Genomic DNA, 20,853 nt, shown 5'->3' with positions numbered 1-20,853 from the left:
GGTCAGCATCTGAATTGGGCTGATGTATGAGTGAGTGCCTTTGCAAAGTTTATAGAAGTCCCTCCTGCTCCACTATGGATGGATCACTTAAGTTCCCCACTGCACCTCCTAGACCCATGCCCACAGTGCAATGTCATATAACCTTGGGGTTCATGCTTTGCCATGTGTGACACTCCTTTCCGGGTGAAAACTACTTTTAATGAGTTCCAGCATCTGTATCAGCCACAGTGCATACTGACTTTAATTGACCTAGGTTAACATGAACTTGTTAGTTTCTCTAATCTCTTTAGGTAATAAATAAGTCTTTACATAAATTTTGTACGCTGCCCACATTGGAAACAATAGATGTAGATTATTCATGCATTGTGATCCTTACACCCAGTTTTGGAAGTTAGCTATTTTTATCACTGGTCTGTCTTATCAAAATGACATTATTGAACATATTGAACAAGTTGAATCTTTGAGCACCGTCAACTTTGAGTTAAGATATGACGTCTGTATTATTTGCCTTAAAATCCAAATACTGTCGATGATGAAAATCTGAAACAAACATAGAAAAGGCTGAAGAAACTCAGCAGGTCTGGCAGTAGATGTGGAGAGAGAAAATGAGTTAACATTTTGAGTCTAGTATGATGTTTCTTCTGAAATCTGAAGATGAATCATGTTAGACTCAAAATGTTAACTCTGTGTCTCCATAGAAGCTGCTAGATCTCCTGAACTTCTCCAGCATTTTCTAATTCTGTTCAAGGTATTGCTTGTTAATATTGCAGCCACTGAGAAGTTTCAGATCAGATTAGTTTTTGTTCTTCAAACTTGATCATTCTAATTAAATGGAATTGGGATTTACTTGAAAGGATGAATCAGCTTAAGGGTCCGCATGACCTACTTCAGGTCCTATGTTCTTATTTGCATATTGTCAGTACAAAGGTGTGATGTACAGTTAATTGCAAATTAATGCATTGATGGTTATTTTTCTTCATGTAGGTTGTCGCTGTTTTGAGTATGCTCGATGTTTTATTTGCAACTGAAAAAATATTAAAGGAGGAACAATTTGATTTAGAACTGAAAATATTCTGAATGACACAGATAAATTGAAATTATTTTATACACCTCAAAGCAACAGCACCACAAGAGCTGATGTCCAGATGGCAACTACTGGATATTTAAAATTGATAGGATTTCTTACAGCTATCATCACCCTTTCAATAACGGATACCTTACAAAATGACCAGAACAGTAAGGAAGCATCAGATTTCCCATTCACATCAGATGGTCGGATGTATCCCTGGAACATGATGAGATTGCCTAAAACCGTTGTCCCAGTGCATTATGACCTGGTTATCCAACCAAACTTGACCACATTGAATTTTTCTGCATCTGTGAGAATTGAAGTTTTCGTTGAATCAGATACCAACTCTATAATTTTACACAGCAAAAACCTGGAAATCATCAAGGCAACAGTCATACCAATGAAAGATAATGGAACAACTGGTTTGGAAAGTGACTTGGAAATTTTGGAATACCCACCATTTGAGCAGCTTGCACTTCAGGCGGATGTACCCTTGTCCTCTGGAAACATGTACTTGATTAATATTGACTACATTGCCAATCTGTCAGAAAGCTTCCATGGCTTTTACAAGAGCACTTTTCAAAAACAAGATGGTGAAATAAGGTAAAATACAGAATTTTCCAATGCAATAAAAGAAAAATGCTTTGGAATTTAGAAATAATGTAGAAAATGTTGAAAACACATAAAGAAAATTTAACAACTGAAAAATAATTAGGTGGTTAACATTTCAGATTGAAACATTTAATAACCAGTCTGCCAAATGAACTCAAGCTTAGAAGCCAAATTTCCTTGTGTTTCAGTGGCTATCAGAATTACTTTATATTCCTGGTAATCTCTATTTGTATTTTGTCTCAAGTAGCTTTATTCATGATGTTGATTTGATCATATGAATACTGATTTAATAAGTTTTAGGTTGTTTTACATAATTGCAGAGAAATTAAAGTATGGAAACCATCTGACCACCAGTCTTCGTTGGTGTTTAACCTCCTAATGAGCAGTTGTCCAAATAGTCCAAGACTATTCTTGCAAACAATGCACTGAACTTTGCAGACAAATTATATTAGCAAAGAAAATTATGGTTTCAAACTAAGTGCTGCAGAACTATGTCATTTGAATAATGCCTTAAAAATTTATCTTTTAGTCTTTGGAGTAAAAGTCTTTACCAGTAAACTTTGTAAATGCTGTTCTTCAGACCTAAAGGTTTCAGATTTTGAGGATAAATTTCCATGGGATTCATCTGATCAATTTCAGTAAAAGATGCACTAAACACTTTAAACACAACGTTTACTGAAAGTGGACCCAATGTTTAGTGGATCTTTTTACTGATCTTTTACAGCATTCCTGATATTTTTGTAGTGTCACAAGAGCTGTTATGGGAATTTACTCCTTATGTCATCCACTGCTAAGTAATTCTTTCTCCAGTGTGTGTCATTGAGTCATACAACGCAGAAACAGACCTTTTGGGCCAACCAATCCATGCCGAATATAATCCCATACTAAACTCTTCTCATCTGCCTGCTCCTGGTCCATATCCCTCCAAACCTTTCCCAATTCATGTATCTATCCAAATGTCTTTTAAATGTTATAATTGTACCCGTATCCACTGCTTGCTCAGGAAGTTCAGTCCACACGCGAACCACCCTCTTTGTAAAAAATTTGCCTCCTGTGTTTTCTTTTAAATCTCTCTTCTCTCACCTTAACAATGTGCCCTCAGTCTTGAAATTCCCCACCTGGGGGAAAAGATAACTACCATTAGCTCTATCTATACCTCTCATTTTTTATAAACTTCTATCTCAACTTCTTACTTTCCAGTGACTAGACTCCTTCATCCTTTGCACTTGTTCACGTAAGATCTCAAAACTCCACCAGATGCTCCCAACTAACTCTGTAGCAACAGCATTTGTCATGTTGCCACTAACTCCAGAAGCCCTGTCATTAGCATAAGTTTGTCATCAGCCTGGCATCCCACAGACTTCTGAACATCAGTATCCTTGGCTAAGTTAGCTCCCCAGGTGCTGTTCCATCTAGATTGTGAACCTAAATCTAGGCCTTCACCTTATGGGGTTCTCTCTTCCTCACTATGGTCAGCAGTAGAAATGGAAATAGGCTTATCCAGCCTTTCTTTATAACCCAACGCTTACATACCTGACAACATCCTGGTAACTGTCCTCTGAACCCTCTCCAGCTTGATAATATTATTTCAATAACTGGGTGACCAGAACTGGATGCAATATTCCAGGAGAGGCCTCACCAATGTTCTGTACAACCTCAACATGACTTCCGAACTCATATACTGAAAGGACTGAGCAATGAAGGCAAGCAGGCTAAAAGCCTTTTTAAGCACACTGTCTATGTGAGATGTAAACTTCAATTTACAGCATCCAGTCTGGGTACTAGTTACAGCTAAAGAAAACTACCGTAAGTACCTAAGAGGGAAGGGAGTTGAAAATGTAGTTGCATTGGAGAGTATTCTAGCTCTGAAATTCCATTGGTGTCAAGATTGCCGTCATTGGTATTGGTCTGTCGATTTCATTTGAATCTCTTTTTGGACCAATTCCACCCTCTCTAGTTTCTTTCCCTTTTCACTTTCAATCTAATTGTTGAAGTCTGAAACTTTATCCTTTGAGACCCTCCTGTCTCAACTTCTGATCAAACAGTTTCCGATCTTCAGCTTCATTCACTCTGACATTGTTAACCTATTTCCACTTTCTACTGCTGACCATATGTGAGGATGAGAGAACACCATAAGGTGAAGGCCTCGATTTAGGTTTACAACCCAGATGGAACAGCACCTGGGGAGCTAACAGAGCCTGAGACAGCCAAGGATACTGATGTTCAGAGGTCTGTGGGATGTCAGGCTGATGATAAGTTTAGATTGGAGTAGTGCTGGAAAAGCACAGCAGGTCAGGCAGCATCCGAGGAGCAGGAAAATCGATGTTTCGAACAAAAGCCCTTCATGAAAAGTTTAGGCTGCTGACAGGGCTTCTGGAGTTAGTGGCAACATGACAAATGCTCCGGCTACAGAGTTAGTTGGGAGCATCTGGTGGGGTTTCGAGGTCTTATGTGAACAAGTGCAGAAGATGAAGGAGTCCACTCAGGCCTTGAGTGCAGCCATGTCTTTGATGAATGCATGCTTGGTTTCTTCTCCTGAGAAATTGCCAAATCTCACTGGGTGCCAGACTACTCGGTTTCTCAATGTGAAGAGATCAGATTTCGGGCTCTGCCCATTTGTTTTGATTTTTGACACCCTCACTCCTCTGCCTCAAGTCTCAATGGACTTGGAAAATTTCAGACAATATTGATGATAACTTTGTCTGTCCTTATTCTTCTCATGGGTTTCTACTGCTGAGAGCCCTTGCCCATTCTGACTTTTTTAGAAGAATTTTTTAAAAATTCCTACAGTGTGGAAACAGGCCCTATGGCCCAACAAGTCCACACCGACCCTCCAAAGAGTAACCCACCCAGACCCTACCCTTAATTGTGTCTAATGCACCTAACCTACACATTCCTGAGCACTACAGGCAATTTAGCATGGCCAATTCACCTAACCTGCACATCTTTGGATTGTGGGAGGAAACTGGAAAACCTCCTCCCCACCCCCAACCTCCTCTCATTTATCTCTCCACCCTGCTCTGCCTGTATTCCTGATGAAGGGCTTTTGCCCGAAACGCAATTTTCCTGTTCCTCGGATGCTGCTTGAACTGCTGTGTTTTTCCAGCACCACTCTAATCCAGAATCTGGTTTCCACCATCTGCAGTCATTGTTATTACCTGAAAGGAAAGGCTGGTAGGTGTAGGAAATGCTGGATGACTAAAGAAATTGAGGGTTTGGTTAAGAAAAAGAAGGAAGCATATGTCAGGTATAGCCAGGCTAGATCGAGTGAATCTTTAAAAGAGTATAAAGGAAATAGGAGTATACTTACGAGGGAAATCAGGAGGGCAACAAGGGAAGATGAGAAATAGGTTTGAGGAAAATCCAAAGTGTTTTTACTAATACATTAAGGACAAAAGGGTAGCTAGGGAGAGAATAGAGCCCCTCAAAGATCAGCAAGGTGGCCTTTGTATGGAACTACAGGAGATGGGGGAGATATGAAATGAGTATTTTGCATCAGTGTTTACTGTGGAGAAGGATGTGAAAGATACAGAGTGCAGGAAAATAGGTGGTGACACCTTGAAATATGTCCATATTACAGAGGAGAATGTGCTGGATGTCTTGAAACACATAAAGGTGGATAAATCACCAGGATCTGATCAGGTATACCCTAGAACTCTGTGGGAGGCCCCTTGCTGAGATATTTGTCTCATGAATAGTCACAAGTGAGGTTGGGTAATGTGGTGCCTCTGTTTAAGAAGGGTAGTAAGGACAAGCCAAGGATCTATAGACTGGTGAGCCTGACATTGGTGGTGGGCAGGTTGTTGGAGGGAATCCTGAGGGTCAGGATTTACATGTATTTGGAAAGACAAGGACTGATTAGGGATAGTCAACATGGCTTTGTGCATGAGGAATCATGTCTCACAAACTTGATTGAGTTTTTTTGAAGAAGTAACAAAGATGATTGATGAGGGCAGAGCTGTGGATATGACCTATCTGGACTTCAGTAAGGTTCCACATGGGAGACTGTTTAGCAAGGTTAGATCTCATGGAATATAGGGAGAACTAGCTATTTGGGTATAGAACTGGCTCAAAGGTAGAAGACAGAGGGTGGTGGTGGAGGGTTGCTTTTCAGACCAGAGGCCTGTGGCCAGTAGAGTGCCACAAGGATCGGTGCTGGGTCCTCTACTTTTCATCATTTATATAAGTGATTTGGATGTGAGCACAAGAGGTATAGTTAGTAAGTTTGCAGATGAAATGACAATTGGAGGTGTAGTGGACAGCGAAGAAGGTTACCTCGGATTACAACGGGATCTTGATTAGATGGGCCAATGGACTGAGAAGTGGCTCTTTGGATTAATTTAGATAAATGTGAGCTGCTGCATTTCGGAAAAGCAAATTTTAGCTGGACTTATACACTCAATGGTAAGGTCCTAGGGAGTGTTGCTGAACAAAGAATGCAGGTTCATAGTTCCTTGAAAGTGGAGTCGCAGGTAGATATGATACTGAAGAAGGCATTTAGTACGCATCTTGTGGATGTGCAGGACTTTGGTTAGGCCACTGTTGAAATATTGCGTGCAATTCTGGTCTCCTTCGTAAGGGAAAGATGTTGTGAAACTTGAAAGGGTTCAGAAAAGATTTATAAGGATATTGCCAGGGTTGGAGAATTTGAGCAATAGGGAGAAGTTGAATAGGCTAGGGCTATTTTCCCTGGAACAGCGGAGGCTGAGAGGTGACCCCAGAGAAGTTTGTAAAATCGTAAGTTGCATGGATAGGATAAATAGACAAAGTCTTTTCCCTGGGGTGGGGGGAGTCCAGAACTAGAGGGCATAGGTTTAGGGTGAGAGGGGAAAGATATATAAGAGACCTATGGGGCAACTATTTCATGCAGAGGGTGGTGCGTATATGGAATGAGCTGCCAGAGAAAGTGATGAAGGCTAGTACAATTGGATGGGTATATGAATAGGAAGGGTTTAGAGGGATATAGGCCGAGTGCTGGCAAATGGGACTGGAATAAGTTGGGATATCTGGTAGGCGTGAATAAACTGGACTGAAGAAACTGTTTCCGTGCATCTCTATGACTTTCTGACAGTTGTCATTTCAAGGTTTGAATTCTGTAACATAGCCTATCAGAATCATAGAATTGTTACATAGAACCATACGGCCTGTACAGTATAGAAGCATGTCATCAGTCTATCGAGTCCACCCCAACCCTCGGCAAAGCATTGCACTCAGACCAACCTCCCCCCCCCCCCAACCCTAATGCTGCATTTCCCATGGCTAACCCACCTAGCCTGCACATCCCTCGACAGAGGGTTGGGGTGGATTAATCCACCTAAACTACAATTCTTTAGACTGTGGGAGGAAACCAGAGTACCTGATGGAGCCCACGCAGTTATGAGGAGAGTGGGCAAAGTCCACATAGACTTCACTCCTGAGGCTGGAATCAAATCACCATGCCACTCAACAGTACAGAGGGAAACTGTCTGGCCAACTGTGCCTGCACTAGCTCACTGAACGTTTTAATTTGGTGTCAATCTCCTGTCTTTTAAATTCTGCACTCCATTCCCCAGCAAGGCCAACACAATCGGAATGATGTGGCTTATTTCTTTACTAATTCCTGCACTCCTCATCAATCTAGCTAGTAGATTTTTAAATTATCAGTTATACTCAGTTTTGATCATTTGGAAGTCTAACTCTACTTTTAAATTCCAAACCAATATTTGCTTGAAGACAGTTTGAAGATCTTCACCTACAAGGAATGAGTTCAATAATACTTATTTCATCAAGCTGTGAGCAATCTTGGTGGAACATAGTTTGACATTCACACACAGTTTTAACAGGTTTTAAGTAGTGCATTGTAAATTGTTTAATAGCTTTTTCAAAATGGATGTCAAAAGAATTCTACCTAAATTTATTAAATATTTATTGCTAACTTCGCCAACAGTAATTTCCTCACTCCTGCTAAAATATAAAATTGATTGTTGATAGTTATCTGATCATGTTCTTCTCACTGTTCTGTAATACAGCACACAGTATCACAGATACTGAGGCTTATTCATTGTCATGCTACAAGAAATTCAATCTGTTTTGAGCAAGCTGTGCACAATTTTATCTTTATTATGCAAACATTTACTAAATAAGGTTAACTGTTTTTCTGTATTTCTATTTATAGTGTGTTGGCATCCACCCAGTTTGAGCCTACTGCAGCCCGCATGGCATTTCCATGCTTTGACGAACCTGCTTTCAAAGCCAATTTTTCAATCAAAATACAAAGAGAGTCCAGACACATTGCTGTGTCCAACATGCCCATTGTATGTTTAATTAAGCTTCCATATTGACACCAATATGTTCCAGTTATAAATGTATTAGAACATGTTTTTTTTAAAGATTAATCCACTTAAATTTGCACAAATCACTGAGAGGAATTATTAATTAAGCATTTTTACATGTGAAATAAATGAATGCGTCATCAAAGGTTTACCATATGACAGCAAAGGAGAAATCAGACATGTTGCTAATCAGTAGAAGGAAGTGCATTATTATTGGAGAGGAATTACCAGAATCCATGACAAACACAAGTTGTGAGGGTTCCCCCACAGGAAGAAGTTATCTCAGTCATAGTGAGAACCATGACATCCATTCAAGAATTGTACTGTTTCTTGTTACCAGTCTTGCAGCCTAGCAGTGACAGAAGAACTGCACTGTCAGGAGTAATAGTGTTTTGCAAGTGTCCTAAATAATTGCAGGAGAAAGGACCGTGAAACATCCAGTTTGTATTGGATCATTGTAATCCCTAAATCACACATGCTGTATCTTAGCCTTGGTCAAACATGACCGGGATAGGCACAAGTTCAGGAAAGAAGCAGCAGTCTAGAAGTACCCTGCACAATCTGTTATTGAAACCAATAACATAATAATTCATTTTGTAGTACACATTCATTAAAAAGAGCATCATTACATGAACTCCAAATGGTTGACATATATCACCTAACAATTTTCATACATTTCTACATCTGAACACAATATTAGGGTATTTGTGGGCTAAATACTTCGGAGAGAATAATGAATTCCACACTGATTCCAAGGCAACTATGGAGTTACAGGCTACCTGTATGGGTGCATAGCCAATGTTAGGGTGACTTCAGCTATGTGAAACAGGCTGAGAGAATATATCACGTTTTTGGTTCAAGGTGCAAATTCAACTGGTGATTCTTTCTCAAGTTTAAAGTAAGAGTGAGATTCTGCCCTAGACCTAAAAGATTTGAAGTAAGTTAAAAGAGCCTAGTTAAACAGGTAACTTCTTGATCTGAGAAGTTGTCTATCAGTCACCAGAGATCTTTTGCCTGAGTAGGGTTTGATTACTGTAACTGGAAATAAAAAAATTTGACCTGAACATCATTGTGGAGATGTTACCATAGGAAGACTAGGATCGGGTTCTGAATATTGAGTGTATTGATGTTTAAGAACAATACAAAGCATGGTATAGGTGGAAGGGCAATACTCCTCATTGAAGGTTGTACTGGTGAGATATCTAGAGGTGACCTTTGATCTGGAGATCAGGATGTAGAATCATTTAGGTGGAAATGAGGAACAGTTTTGATGGAAGCCACTAGTGGGACTAATATACAGGTCCCCAAACGGTGACCACAATGAATAAAGAAGTAAACAAGACATATCATGTGTTTGTAATAAAGACATAGCATTAATAACTGGTGCTTTAGATCTACATAAACTGCAAAAATCAGCTTGATAATAGTAGTCTCATTGAGGAGTTTGTAGAATGCTTTTGAGTTAGTTTCTTAGACCAGCATGTTCTGGAATACACCAGAGAGCATCTATACTAGATTGTGTAATGTAACAGGATTAATTAGTAATTGATGTTATCAAAAAGCAACAAATTAATTAAATGGATGAGGAATGTGATGTTGAAATAGTTATTAGGTGCTAGGATGAGGGGAAGGTGAAGATCATGAATGTGAAAAAGTAAGATCTGGGACAATAAGGAAACGAGGAGGATTGAAGAGAGAAGTGAAAGGCAATAATTTGGAATGGAGAGAATTGAGATCATTCCAAGATCACTGATGATGAATATAGAAACTGCACTATTCACATCAACCTTCTGCCAAAACTAATCTTAGAATCTTAAGATCTATCTGCCAATCTGAGAATAAAAAAGTAGAGAGAAAGTTATGGGAAGCAAGGGATGTCAATTGATTATTTTCTTTGTCAATCAGTATTGCTAAGGGAAATTAATGTTTTTTTTAGATAAATTCTGTTAAACTAGACAACGGACTCATTGAAGATCAGTTTGATGTGACTGTTAAAATGAGCACATACCTTGTGGCTTTTATCGTGGCAGACTTTAAATGGGTCAGTAAGGAAACCAAGCATGGAGTTAAGGTAAGTTAGCATTGTCTGCTTTAAAGTAGTACAATAATCTTAAGTAATTATGTCTTGTGTTTGTTTGAATCATATGACATATGCTGTACTTGTGAACAAATTTGACATTTGCTCTATCTTTGGTTGCTTTGATAAACAGTAATTATATGATTATTTCTGTTGCCTTGAAATTAGATTAGATTACTTACAGTGTGGAAACAGCCCTTTGGCCCAACAGGTCCACACCGACCTACAGAAGTGCAATCCACCCAGACCCATTCCCCTAATACTACGGGCAATTTAGCATGGCCAACTCACCTAACCTGCACATTTTTGTGTCTGTGGGAGGAAACCGGAGCAAACACAGGTGGGAATTGAACCCGGATCTCTGGCGCTGTGAGGCAGCAGTGCTAACCACTGTACCACCGTACCGCCCAAGATGGTTTATGAGCTAATCAGGCTGCATATATATATTGATATTGCATTCTTTCATTAACATCATGGAATATATTTCAAATCAATTAGAAATTCACATTCCAAGTCCAGTTCAGATGTTTAAAAATTTCCATATTATTTTCTTTATTTCTCTTCTACTGCAGGGTTGATGCCTTTTTTGTGTAAAACACTTCTATAAAAAAGTTGCCAGCATATTAATGTTTGTTTTGGAGACAGTTTGTCTATGTATATACATGCATCCTTATCCGGCTTGGAATATGAAATATCCAGATTAGCATGATTAACTGGGAATGTTAAATGTTACTCTGAAACTGGATGCAGTGATTCAGATGGAACCTGTTGAATTTGTCAGTTTGTTTTTTTAATCCTACTCATTTGTTTTTGTTGGTCTTTCCCATAGCCTTTCCAACTTACAAAAGAGCTTGCTTGACTGATTATCTTATTTTAATTTGTGCTTCTGTTTGGTTATTGGACTATATTGTTCAAGTGCCATAAGCCTTGAAGCTCTTTACTGACATTCAGTTCTTTTTTACTTAGATCAAAGCACTATAAACTCATTGCTTGATAATTATAAGGGGAATTCGAAATAGAGTATGAAAGTAGGGAATTGTTGGTACAACTGTACAAGGCATCAGTGAGATTGTACCTGGAGTACTGTATATAATTTTCATCTCCTTACTGGAGAATGAAGCTCTATTGGAGGCAGTTCAGAGAAGGTTTGCTGGATTGATTCCACAGATAAAGGATTTATCTTATGAAGAGAGATTGAGCCGTTTAAGCTGATTATTTTTGGAGTTTAGAAGAATGAGAGGAGATCTAATTGAGGCATAGAAAATGCAAAAGGGGAGTGACAAAGTAGTTACAGAGATGTTTGCTCATGGGGCAATCTAAAATGAGAGATCATGGAATAGCAGATTGAAAACAGAGACGAGGAGAAATTATTTTTCTCAAAAAGTTGTGAATCACTAGAAGTCACTACTTCAGAGTGCAGTGGATGCCAGGACATTGAATAAGTTAAAGGAGGAGATAGACTAAGTTTTAATTAGTAATGTGTTGAAGGATTATGGAGAGTGGGCTGGAAAGTAGAGTTGAGGCCAAGATGAGATCAGCCAGGGTTGTACTAAAATGACGGAGCAGTCTTGGGGGTGGGGAGGCTGAATTGACTACTCTTGCACCTAGTTATGATATTATTCACTGATGAACTATGAAAGAATATTTTGACTACTTCTCTGTTTTACTGAAATCAATGACAGTGATTTGAATTCCTCTCCATTTGCAAAAGCACTTTTTTAAAAACAGTGTTATAAGTACAATATCGACACAAATTATTGGTTATACCTTACAAATTGGTGCAGACTCTAATTTCCAGACACATGTTAGGAAACACTAAGTTGGTATTTTTCTATCTAATAGATTTCTGTGTATTCCGTCCCAGACAAGATCAATCAGACTTCATTTGCACTTGATGCAGCAGTCAAACTCCTGGACTTTTATGAAGACTATTTTAATATTTCATACCCACTGCCTAAACAAGGTAAAAGAAAACAGTACATTAACTACTTAATGGATGTAATTTTGTTTTTGTATCAATTTTGGTTTGTAGGTTCCTTTGTGCTACTTCAAAAAATTGGTTTGTGGGTAATGTAAGTTATTTTTTTAATCTGTAGTTAAAATTCTTATATTATTGAGCCAATTATTATTTTGAAAGTTCTAAGCAGGAATTTAGTTAAAAACTAGCCAGTGCACTAAAAATAACATAATAAAAATTAAATGTATTGTAATAATTTTGCCTTTTTATTTTCCAAATGCTACATCTGGATGGGAAAGATGGGCAAAGTCGTGATTGGTTTCTGTTTGTCACTGCACATTCCCACTTTCATTGCAGTTCTTGCTGCTACATTTCATTTAGCTGTTGGTTTTAATATTCAAAACTTTGTTGAGAGTAGACAGTTTTGAATTTCATAAAGAATTGTAGATATGACCTAATGAGTTCTGAGTATTAATTGGCTACTGGTGGTAATGAACAGTTAAAGTGCTCTACTAATTCTAAAGGTGGCAATGATAAAGGTAAAAATTGTTTTGATTTTGGGAATAAAGCATTAGAATTCTCGTCATGAGGAGTCCTGTGAGGAGCAAGTTTACAATTTGCACGATAAAACTAAATACAAATAATTTTCAATCAAAGTATTCACGTTTTTAAAAATATTGGGGATTCAGGTGTTGCTTACAAATCAGCATTTATTGTCAATCTCCAATTACTCTGAGAAGGTGGTGATGAGTCACCCTCTTCTTCATATTGCTGTAATCCACGTAGCTGTTTGAAACAAAGCTCCAGGATTGTGATCTAGTGACAGTGAAGAAATAATGATACACAGGTAATTCTAAGCCATGTTTATGGATAGTTTGGAGGAGAACTTTTAGGTGATTGTGTCTTCAAATATCTTAAGGATAAAGGTGAAGAGTGGAAGCACAATTAAGATACTTTTTTTTTTGTAGATATTTTTATTGAAATTTAACATTTTTGCAAATTTACAAAAATAAACAAAACTCTCAAATACAAACATTGATGTACAATTAAATCATATATACAATAGTCATAATTTAACAAAGAAAAGAGAAAGAAAGAAAACAAAAAAAAGAAACGAAAAAAGAAAAAAAAACTCAACTTTCTACTAATCTAACCTATAACTAACCAGAGTGTATACCTAAGTCTCTTACATGCTCGGAATGTATAAACATCAAATATAATAAACCCGTATTCGCGCAGGATTCCTCTCCCAAGGGGCCCCGGAGCAGCCTAGTCTGAAATCTTCACTAAATAAAAGCCCTTGTTAGGATAGCCGAAATATCTGCATTTATATAATTCAAAAAGGGCTGCCATATTTTATAAAATAATTCAGTCTTTCGGTGCACCATATTTGTGAGGAAGTCAAGGGGGATATATTCCATAATTAATCTGTGCCAATTTGAAAGTCCAGGGGGGCCCTCAGCCACCCAGTTCACCAAAATATTTTTCCTTGCGCAGAAAGAGAGAATAGAAAATAGTCTCTTCCCATGCATATCCAGAGATGAGAGGTTCGAAAAGCCCAAAAGGAGAGATACAGGGTCCACCCTAATTACCATTCCTAAAATTTCTGTCAGGGTATTTGCCACTTTAGTCCAGTATCTGCGGATTTTCTGACAAGTCCACAGACAATGTGCAAGAGTACCCACCTCTATTTTGCATTTGGGACACATTGGAGATGCTCCTGCCTTAAATTTTGCCAGTCGAGCCGGAGCTATATGGGCCCTATGAAGTATCTTTAGTTGGATAGCCTGAGTTCTGTTACAGATAGCAATTCTTCTAGCATTTTCCCAAATGTCATTCCACATATCCTCAGAGATTTCTAGCCCCAACTCCTGCTCCCATGTTTTAAGCAGGTCATCCATGTCTCCTGAGACTCCATCATGTAGCAAATGGTATATAGTACTAACGGAGGATGCCCCCGCTGGTCGTAAGACATTACGTTCTCTGTCTGATTTATAAAGACTATCTATTAATGTAGTCTTCCTCTGTATATAATCTCGAACTTGGAAGTATCGAAAGAGATCCCCATTAGGTATTCCGAATTTCAGACGCAGCTGCTCAAAGGACATCAGGATCCCATCTTTAAATAGGTCCCCTAAGCATGAGATGCCCCTGGATCTCCAGAGTTTAAAGGTGGCATCTGTAATCCCCGGTTGGAATCCCCATGCGCCTACTATTGGTGCATGGGGGGATGTTTTATGTGAGTTACCCTCATTTTGCCGCATTATATTCCAGGCCTTAATTGTGTTTAATATTATGGGATTTTTACAGTGGTCTGTAATGATTTTCCTCTTATCTGAAAATAAAAGGTTAATAAGTGGGTATTTTACTTGGGAGGCTTCGATATCCAGCCAAATTGATTGTGGATCAGATGAAACCCAATCAGCTATGTAACTTAGTAGGGAGCTTAACTGATATTTCCTAAAGTCTGGGAAGTCCAGTCCTCCCCTTGCCTGTGGAAGCTGTAGCTTCTTCAGCTTAATAAGGGGCCGTCTATGGTTCCAAATAAAGGAGCCCAACCAGCCATATAATTTACGTAGGGCTAGCCTTGGCAGCATCAGCGGGAGCATTCTCATAGGATATGAGAGACGGGGCAGAACATTCATTTTAATTAATGCTATTCTCCCTAGCCAGGAAGTCGGAAGGTCTCTCCATCGCTGGAGGTCCTGCCTTATCCTTTCCATTAATTGTACAAAGTTAGCCCTATACAGCTGATCAAATACTGGCGTGATAAAAATACCTAAATATAAGAAGCCCTCCAGGGACCAACGGAAGGGAAAAGGGGATCCGTCCATTAAGTGGGATATCATAGCCAGACCACCCATTGGCATGGCTTCCGATTTTGAAAAATTAATTTTATAGCCTGAGAATGCACTAAATGTATTAATAACTTGAATTAGACGAGGCACTGACATTAAAGGATTACTGAGGAATAAGAGAACGTCATCTGCATAGAGGGTAATTTTGTGTTTACCTGTACCAATCCTCGGGGCCGTTATATTAGGATCAGTCCGGATGGCTTCTGCTAATGGTTCGATTATCAGTGTAAACAACAATGGTGAGAGAGGACATCCTTGACGGCAGCCCCTACCCACACTGAAGCCATCCGATCTTAACCCATTAGTAATAACAGCTGCTTTGGGGTCATTATACAATGTTGAAACCCATTTGGTAAACACCTGTCCAACGCCAAACCTTTCCAATGTGTAAAATAAATATGACCATTCAACCCTATCAAATGCCTTTTCCGCATCCAATGAAATTACTACTCCTGGTATCTTTCCCTGATGACAGGCTTGGATCATATTCAAGACCCTTCTGATATTATTGGATGATCTGCGGCCCTTAATAAATCCCGTCTGGTCCTCCTTTATAATATATGGCAGTACCCTTTCTAGTCTTAGTGCTAACATTTTTGAGAGAATTTTAAAGTCTACATTTAGTAAGGATATTGGTCTGTAAGATGCACAATCTTCTGGGTCTTTTCCTTTTTTGAGGATAAGAGAAATATTTGCTTCTTTCAGCGTGGGCGGGAGACAGACCTGACTATGCGCAAAATTATACATATCCATAAGTGGGTCAACCAATATTCCTGTAAATTCTTTATAGAATTCAGCTTGAAAACCATCCGGGCCCGGTGCTTTTCCGCTCTGAAGTTGCCTAATTGCCTCAAGTATTTCTTGGACTGTTAAAGGGGTATTTAGGGCCGACACCTGTTCCGGAGTCAGGCCCGGGAAGGTCAAATTTTTAAAAAATGACTGCATCCTCCTAATCCTATCTTCACAATCCTGCGATCTATATAGTTCAGAATAAAATTCTTTAAAGGTCGCATTGATCTTTTTATGATCATGAGTCAGGGTACCTGTACTTTCCTTGATGGTCGGAATAGCTTGAGGGGCTTTCTTTTTCTTTGCAAGAAATGCTAAGTATCTACCCGGTTTGTCGCCATATTCATATAATCTTTGTTTCGCAAATAATATTTCCCTTTTAGCCGTTTGAGTAAGCGCGGTGTTTAAAGCTGTCCTAAGAGCTGTAATCCTCTGCAATTTTGTGATAGAAGGTCTATCAGCGTATGCTGTTTCGGCTGCTTTTAGGCGAGCTTCGAGCAGACGCTGTTGCTCTCCCTTCATTTTCCTCTGGGTCGCTGAATAGGAGATGATCAAACCTCGTGCATAAGCTTTGATGGTCTCCCACATCATTGACGGATTGCTAGCCGTACCAGTATTAATTTCTAAAAAAGTTTTTAGTTCTTGGGAGAAGTACTTTAAAAATTTGCTATCTTTTATCAGGAAGGGGTCCATACGCCAATGCCGAGCGGATGCCCCATTGTTCTTTACCTTAGTTTCCATGTATACAGCGGCATGGTCAGAGATTGCTATAGTACCTATTTTACAGGTTGCTATAGAGTTTAGAAAAATCGATGGGGCAAAAAACATATCAATTCTTGTGTGACATTTATGTGGATTAGAGTAGAAAGAAAAATCTCTACCCTGTGGATGGAGACATCTCCATACATCTACCAATCCTAATTCTTTATTCAGGTCCGCCAGTTGTCTAGATCTGGGAGATACTCCAGCGGCACTCTTGGGAATCCTGTCTATTTCCGGATCCATAATACAATTAAAGTCTCCCCCTATAATTGTATGACGGGCACCAAAGGCCATCAGTTTTGAAAAAGCTTCCGTTATGAATTTAAAGGGGTGTGCCGGGGGGCAGTATACATTTAAGATCCCATATTCCTCTCCATTTATGAGGGCTTTAATCAAAATATATCGTCCAGATTCGTCTTTTATCTGATTTAGAATTTTCAAAGGGAAGTTCTTCCGGACAAGGATAACGACTCCCCTGCTTTTTGAATTAAAAGACGAAAAAAAGGCCTGATCAAATCCGCCCTGTCGTAATTTTAAGTGTTCTTTATCCGACAGGTGTGTCTCCTGTAGGAGAGCTATATCAACTCTCTCCTTCTTAAGATTTGATAATATTTTCTTCCTTTTAACTGGCGAATTACTCCCCCTGACATTCCAGGTGCACCACTTAACCGACTGTTCAGCCATAATCATTTGGACAGATCCGAGACCCCTCGGGAGGGGAAACCCTATCTAGAACATCCCGAGCATGGAGCATACAAGATTTACAAAAGTAAAGACTCTCTGATACACTCAAAACAATATAACAAAAAACTCTTTCTAAGTATAAAAAATATAAAACATTCCGAATTGGAGATTTTCTCCCTTGTTCCCAGGGAGCGTCACTTCCTCTCCCACAGTCCATCTTACCCTCTTCCAACCAGTGCCCCACCCTTGACCCAGGTGTTCCTCAATAAAATGAGGAGAATTCAAATATAATATAAAGCTAGAGTTAACAGTGAACACCCCACCCCCACCCACACCCACATCTAAATATATTTGGGAATATTAATACCATATATAACTATAAGATTACAATCTCAACACGTAATACTTAAATATAATACCACAAAATAACAGGGGAAAGAAAAACAACCCCGCTCCTAAAAACAGAAGTAAAATAGAATAAGGTAACCACCTCTCCCCATCAACATTAACCAAACGCCCCAACATATATATATATATATATATATATACACATACACACATAGGGGGAAAGATAAGAAAAGATGAAGGGATGTAGACCAAAATAATGGGAAAGGCAGACCAGCGTCCACAATCTCTTACAGTTTATTTAAGAGAGTCCAAGAATTCCTTAGCCTTCTCCGGTGATCCGAAGTTATATATGGATCCTTCGTGGCTAAGGCGTAGCGTCGCTGGATATCGTAAGGAGTACTGGATATTTAAGTCCCTTAAACGCTTCTTCGCCTCATCGAATGCCTTCCTCTTTCGGACCAAAGCTGGGGAGAAGTCCTGGAACAGCATGATCCTGGATCCTTTGTGGATCATAGCTTGGGGATCTTTTCCCAGATTTCTTGAGGCTTCCAGGAGCATCTGCCTCTCCCTATAGCTCTGCAGCTGGAACAGGACCGGGCGTGGGCGCTGGGTTGAGCCGGGCCCACGTACTGTGACCCGGTAGGCCCATTCTATCCTTACCTGGCCTGATCCATTATGCAGATTTAAAAGTTGTGGCAGCCAATGCTCTAAGAATGCTGTCAGCTGACCTCCCTCTTCCTGCTCGGGCAGGCCCACCAACCGAATATTTTTTCTACGACATCGATTTTCGAGGTCATCAATGTGGTTTTCTAGGTTCTGGACTCGATTCTCGAGAAAACGGATGTGGTCGGCTGTTGATTTTATCCCAGTTTCTGAGGCTGCGGCCTTCGACTCCACCTCTCTGACTCGGCACTCCAATTCCTGAATGTCTCTGCCCTGCTTCTGCAGCTCGGCTGATAGTGCTTCTCTGCTCTGCCGAGACTCATCGATAAAAGCATCAATCTTCGCCTCCCACCTGGCAAACATCTCCTCAAAGCTCATCTTCATTGGTAAATCTCCTGAAGTAGCTGAAGACACCTTTGTTGCAGCTGAAGAGGGAGAGGGTGGGGGAGGGGTCCCTGCTTTCTTAGAGCCGCCTGTTCCCTTCCCTTTACTCATTTTCCAGCTAGTATTAGACTATTTAAATGTACTAATAGGTAACTATTTAAGGTTAACAACTATTATAAATGGTTTAGTGAGTGTGGTGGGGGTGGATAGCCCACTTTTCCCAAGTTTTGGGTAGAGCACTGTGGACTCAGTCTTGCTGGGTCGCCGCCATCTTGGATCCCCATTAAGATACTTTTAATTCTTCCATGGGATTTGAACATTGCTGATTATACCTGTCCCTAATTATCCTTGAGAAGGTGGGGACAAACCAACCTCCTGAATTTTTGCAGTCCATCTGGTACAGATGTATCTGCAAGCTTTCCCCTTACAGGCCTCGTCATGACTAGAATTCCGAAGCATGATTCCTAAAATAGGAACATTTTTATCAGTGCAGGTGAATCAGAACCTGTACTGGTCATGTCTGCAACTGCATATAAAATTCGAAACTATCTGCTATCAATAAACTTCTGAATGCTGTAGCTAGCTACTAAATGAAGCATAACAGCAACAACTGCAATGAAAGAGGGAACATGCAGAAACAAACAGAAACCAACCATGCCACTGACATGTCCAGTGACAATAAAGGCATGGCAATATAGTTTCAAGTTAGGATGGTGTGCGGCTAAGAGTGAAACCTGTATGTGGTGGTACTGCCATTTATCCATTAACCTTAGCCTCCTAGGTGGTACAAAGTTGCAAAGTGGAAAATGCTGTCAAAGGAGCCTTGGTGAGTTCCTGCAATGCACCTTGTACATAGTACACATTGTTGTTACTCTTCAGTGTTGGATGATGAAATAAAATTTAGGTTGGTGGATGTGGTGCTGATCAAGCAGACTACTTTTTCCTGGGTGGTCTCAGGCTTCATGAGTGTTGTTGGAGCCACACATATCCAGGCAAGTGGGAATACTCAATCACTCCTACCTTGTAGATATGGACATAGGGGATAACTTATTCGCTTCAAAATTCCAGGTCGAAGAATCTGGTGCTGGAAACTTCGGCTAGTCAGGCAGCATCTGGGGAGCAGGAGAATTGACGTTTCAGACGTAAGCCCTTCATTAGGAATGAAGCTTGTGTGTCAAGGGGGCTGAGAGATAAATGTGATAGGTGTGGGGCTGGGGGAAAGGTAGCTGGGAATGCGATAGGTAGATGAAGGTGGCGGGTGACACTGACAGGTCGGAAATGAGGGTGGAGCAGATAGATGGGAAGGAAGAATCATAGGTAGGACCATTCAAGAGGGCGGTGCTGAGTTGGAAGATTAGGACTGGGATAAGGTGGGAGGAGGGGAAATGGGGAAACTGATGAAATCCATATTGATCCCATGTGATTGGAGAGCCCCAAGCTGGAAGATGAGGCATTCTTCCTCCAGGTATCAGGTGTTAAGGCTTGGACGGTGGAGGAGGCCCAAGACCTGTGTGTCCTTGGCAGAGCAGGAGGGGGAGTTAAAGTGTTCAGCTGTAGGCGGTGGTGTTGGTTATTGCAGTTGTCCTAGAAATGTTGTCTGAAATAATCCGCAAGTTGGTGTCCTGTCTCCCCAAAGTAGAGGAGACCACATCAATAGATGCAGTAGATGACATGTGTAGAACTGCAGCTAAATTTCTGTTGGATGTGGAAGGAGTTGAGGGGGCAGATGTTGGCGTAGGTTTTGCACTTTTTGCAGTGGCATGTGAAGGTGCAGGAAGGGCAGGGTGGGTTGGTGCAGGAGGTGGGGGTGGACCTAACAAGGGAGTCGGGAGGGAATGGTCTCTATGAAACACAGATAGGGGTGGGGCAGGAAATATATCTCTGGTGGTGGAGTACATTTGTAGGTGACAGAAATGGCAGATGATGATGCAATGTATGTGGATGTTGGTGGGGTGGAAGGTGAGGACCAGGGGAGTTCTGTCCTTGTTGTGATTGGAGAGGTGGGGTTCAAAGGCGGAGGAGCGAGAAGTGGCAGAGATGTATTGAAGGGCATCGTCGACCACATGGGAGCGGAATTTGCAACCTTTGAAGAAGGAGGCCATCTGTGATGTTCTATGGTGGAATTGGTCCTCCTGCACGCAGATGTGGTGAAGGGGGAATTGGGAATAAGGGATAACATTTTTACAGGAGACAGGGTGGGAGGAGGTGTAGTCCAGGTAAGTGTGGGTGTTGGCGGGTTTGTAATGGATGTCTGTGTTGAGTCGGTGGCTGGAAATGGTGATGGAGAGGTCCTGGAAGGGGAGGGAGATATCTCTGATTGTCCAGGTGAACTTGAGGTC

At 40.4% G+C, this 20,853-nt stretch overlaps 1 protein-coding gene across 3 annotated transcripts in view; it reads left to right on the top strand.

Annotated features, from left to right (window-relative positions):
* LOC132823247 (endoplasmic reticulum aminopeptidase 1-like) overlaps nucleotides 1–20,853 on the top strand; it is an 89,332-nt gene that overhangs the window by 11,490 nt on the left and 56,989 nt on the right. For all 3 annotated transcript variants that reach the window (XM_060836904.1, XM_060836911.1, XM_060836895.1), the window contains exons 2-5: nucleotides 985–1,672; nucleotides 7,836–7,974; nucleotides 9,929–10,063; nucleotides 11,912–12,032. In XM_060836904.1, the coding sequence (XP_060692887.1) occupies nucleotides 1,146–1,672; nucleotides 7,836–7,974; nucleotides 9,929–10,063; nucleotides 11,912–12,032 (922 nt within the window). In that variant the 5' untranslated portion in view covers nucleotides 985–1,145. The remainder of the gene's footprint in view (nucleotides 1–984; nucleotides 1,673–7,835; nucleotides 7,975–9,928; nucleotides 10,064–11,911; nucleotides 12,033–20,853) is intronic.

This window comes from Hemiscyllium ocellatum, chromosome 2 (assembly GCF_020745735.1).
Source record: "Hemiscyllium ocellatum isolate sHemOce1 chromosome 2, sHemOce1.pat.X.cur, whole genome shotgun sequence".
NCBI classification, from domain to species: domain Eukaryota; kingdom Metazoa; phylum Chordata; class Chondrichthyes; order Orectolobiformes; family Hemiscylliidae; genus Hemiscyllium; species Hemiscyllium ocellatum.
This window is presented reverse-complemented; position numbering and strand designations above follow the sequence as displayed.